The sequence below is a fragment of the Rhodnius prolixus genome, unplaced genomic scaffold (assembly GCF_049639745.1).
Source record: "Rhodnius prolixus isolate KJV_2025 unplaced genomic scaffold, Rpr scaffold_31, whole genome shotgun sequence".
Taxonomy (NCBI): domain Eukaryota; kingdom Metazoa; phylum Arthropoda; class Insecta; order Hemiptera; family Reduviidae; genus Rhodnius; species Rhodnius prolixus.
In genome coordinates, this window is record NW_027411586.1 from 958659 (window position 1) to 962568 (window position 3910).

General features: G+C 32.3%; 1 protein-coding gene across 1 annotated transcript; it reads left to right on the forward strand.

Moving 5' to 3' along the window:
- Positions 1-1121: 1121 nt before the first annotated feature.
- Positions 1122-3359, forward strand: LOC141448425 (E3 SUMO-protein ligase ZBED1-like). The gene is made up of 2 exons (XM_074116782.1): positions 1122-3258; positions 3354-3359. Exons 1-2 carry the CDS (start codon positions 2038-2040, stop codon positions 3357-3359), a joined length of 1227 nt encoding a protein of 408 aa, XP_073972883.1. The 5' UTR covers positions 1122-2037.
- The last annotated feature ends 551 nt before the right edge of the window (positions 3360-3910 follow it).

The following is a 3910-nucleotide window of genomic DNA, read 5'->3' on the forward strand; positions in this document are numbered from 1 at the left end:
GCTTTTAATTTATTGTTTAGAAATCTTAAGTATGATCGAGCGATTCCGACTAAATGATTAGAATGTTTTATCAGGTAATAAAACACAGTGCGTTTAGTTTTATTTTTGACAATATAATGTTTATTAACTTTACTATTTAGCTTTAAATTTGCACACCATCTGTTTATTAACGCGCATTCACCTTGAAACCTATTTAGCTTTTTTCGTGTCTGTATTAGTGATGGGCTATTTGAACGGACTCGTTCCACTGGAACGAGTCCGATGGTGGAACGAGTTGATTCAAATCCCTATTTTTAAAAAAAGTGATTCCGCCCCGCCCCAAAAAAATTAAAATGAAAATGAGACAGCAGAGGTTTTGGAACGATTAAACATAAGAACAAATGTCACGTAATTTATTAAAATATATCATTAACAGTTAGCTTTTCCAGTTAATAACAAAACTATATTTCTTTTACACACATTAAGTACTATCCCTAATTTCCAATTGCTCTGATAAATATAAAATTAACAACGTAACACAAATATTAACCCAAAAATAGGCTAGTCAATTATAAATTAAAGCAATTTTGTCATTATCTAGCTTGACCACTGGAAGACTGGAGTTAACTTGCTTCAAGAGGATTCAATATAGAGAAACGGAAATGGGTAGGAAAGTATTCCATAAAAATTCTAACCCTTCAAACAAAATTATAATTACTCACAATATTTATCTACTAAGAATTGAATATCAAGCTTTTAAAATATTATCTTATTGTTTTACAAAAAGAAAAAGCTGTGTGCTTAATCTTTAACTAAGCGCTGGACACTCTTACTCTTATCTTCATTGGCGTAAGTTTAAACGTGTACATGTCCTCATGACGGTCAAAGTAAAACTGAGCCAAAATGTAGTATTACCTAATTGGTTTACTTACTGTAGTATCCCTCCCACTCTATCACCTATTTCACAAACATTCATCAATTGGAAATATTTTGTAGTTAAATATTCGTTTCATTTGAATACAAAAAACATTATAACGCTTTCTTAAGATGATTTTAATTTTTAAATTTTGTTTTTGTCCAATACTCTTATAAAATACGAAGAATTTCAAATAAAATATAATACACAAACACAAAATGATCTAGTATGCAGGTGGAGTCAGTCGTGGTTGCCATGGTAATGGAACCGTTAAACGACTCCGGCCCAACTCTAGCATTTTCATTGGTTAAATCCACTGGAGTTGGTGGAGTCGAATCCGGAGTGATTTAAATCCTTTTGAAACCGGACTCGATCCACTTTTTCGTTCACTGATTCTAGCCAATAGAAATTGCTGGAGCTGGAACCGGAGTCGTTTAACGGTTCCGTTACCATGGTAACGACGACTGACTCCACCTGCATACTAAATCATTCTGTGTTTGTATATTATATTTTATTTGAAATTCTTCGTATTTTATAAGAGTAATAAACAAAAATAAATTTTAAAAATTAAAATCATCTTAAGAATCTGCTTAGAATAAATAGAATAATATTTTGCTAAAAAATATTTCCAATCGCCGAATGTTTGTGAAATAGGTAATAAGAGTGGGAGGGAGTCTGTAGTAAGTACGCTCTTTAGGTAATATAATTTTTTTGTCTCTAGATATGTAGCTATAGCAATAAGGGCCATTTCAATTTCATCTTTCGTGCTGATAACAATATTTCATGTGTGTCTGTCTTCTGATGATAAGCAGATAAGGGTGTTTTCCAGAGGTAAATCTTAATTAAGTTGAAGAGCATGTGCTTTGTTGATTTCTAAAATATTTTCAAAGACTAATATTTTCCTAAATTAAATAATTATTTCATTTTTATCTTTTGTTTTTCTTTATTGAATATTTGAAAATATTTTAAAAGCAAAATATTTAATAAATTAGTTTAATTTTTTTACTTTTTTATTTATTTTATTTTATTTATTTATTTATTTTTGCCCATCAACTACGGGGTTATTATCGCCTTTTTTACTATTGTTTCTTATTTTTTAAATTTAATATTTTATTAATTTTTAGTCAATTAATTTCAGACAAATGCCAAAACGCAGTGAAATTTGGAATCACTTTAATTCTATTGATTCTGTCAAAGCTAAATGCCGGTATTGCCACGAAATCGTTAGCTTTACAAGTGGCTCTACTAGTAATTTGTTCAGACATATGAAGAGAAAACATCCTATATCATTCAATAAAAGAAAGAATACAGAGCAAAGCACTGAAGAGATCCCTGTTAAGAAATCTCATTTAACTTCTATAGACACTCAAAATTTAAGCTCGCTTCCCTCTACTAGTTTAGCTTCCATCCATTCAGAAGTTGCAGATGTCGCTCCTCTCTCTTCATCTGCCCATAAGGCTCCGGTAATTCAAAAATCCTTGACTGACTTTGTAGAAGTAATCAAACCTTTGCACCCCAGTAAGTCCAAGGAAATTGATGAACAATTGCTCAAAATGATAGTAAAAGAATATCATCCTTTTAGTATTGTTGAAGATCAAGAGTTCAGAAAATTAATTAAATTGCTTTGCCCCAGTTATAATGTACCTTCACGAAAGTATATATCCAACAGTTTACTCCCAATGATTTATAAGCGGGAAGAATCAAAATTAAAAAGTAAATTCAACGAAGTAAATGCCGTTTGTTTAACAACTGATTGTTGGACATCGGTGAATAATGAAAGTTTTATTGCTATAACTGCCCACTACATAGACCAAAACACAAATTTACAAACACATTTATTGAAGTGTACTAGTTACTCTGAACGACATACAGCGAATAACTTGGCCTCACACCTGCAATCCACGGTCCAAGAATGGGATCTCACCAATAAAGTAACTGCCGTTGTTACTGATAATGGTGCAAATATTGTTTCGGCAGTAAAGCAGTGCAATTGGAGGCATATTTCTTGTTTTGCCCATTCAATGAATTTAGTTGTCCATTCGGGAATCGCAGAAATTCGCGTAACGACCGACAAAATTAAAGCTTTAGTAGAATATTTTAAAAGAAGTTCTCATTCTTTGACCAAGCTACATAATACACAAACACAGATGGGTTTCCCAAAATTAAAATTAAAACAAGACGTCCCCACTCGTTGGAACTCCACATTTATAATGTTTGATCGCGTTTTAAAAACCAAACAGCCATTGATCGCGACCATAGCTTTATTAAATCTACAGGGTGAACATAATATAACAACAATCGATTGGGAAATATTAGAGAGCGCGGTTCAATTATTGCAGATATTTAATGAAATTACGGACGAAGTAAGTTCGGAAAATTATATAACAATTTCTAAAATTATTATATTCTCGCGCTTTATGACCGATCACGTTTCAAAATTTTTGCACACAAATTACAGACCTGAAATACAATCAATGGCTCGAGTAATTTGCGCTAATATTTCAAATCGGTTTTCCAATTTAGAATCGGTAGAAATTATAGGTCAATCGATGATTTTAGATCCGCGATTTAAAAACGAAGGTTTTTCGAGCGACATTAAATTCCGGAAAATGTACCATTCTCTTGCCACTAAATTATCATTTATTCAAATTCCGAAAGCTTCGTTATCTACCGATGTTCCATCATCCACAACTTCTACTTCTAGTCTTTGGCGGGAATTCGATGCAAAAATTAAAACGTTAAACGCGAAACAGACCCCAGTATCTGCCAGTATAATTGAATTAGACAAATATTTGGCAGAACCTTTTTTAAATAGAGAAGCCAATCCGTTAGATTGGTGGAGAGAGAGGAAAGACTTATATCCCAGATTGTATGACGTTGTTTTGAAAAGATTATGCATTCCAGCCACTTCAGTTCCTTGCGAAAGGATTTTCTCTAAAGCTGGACAAATATTAGTTGACAGACGCAATAGATTAAAGTCGAGCAATGTTTCTATGATATTATTTCTGAATAAAA

Coding starts and splice junctions, on each gene's coding strand:
- LOC141448425 (XM_074116782.1), top strand. CDS start 2,038: ATGCCAAAACGCAGTGAAATTTGGAATCACTTTAATTCTATTGATTCT.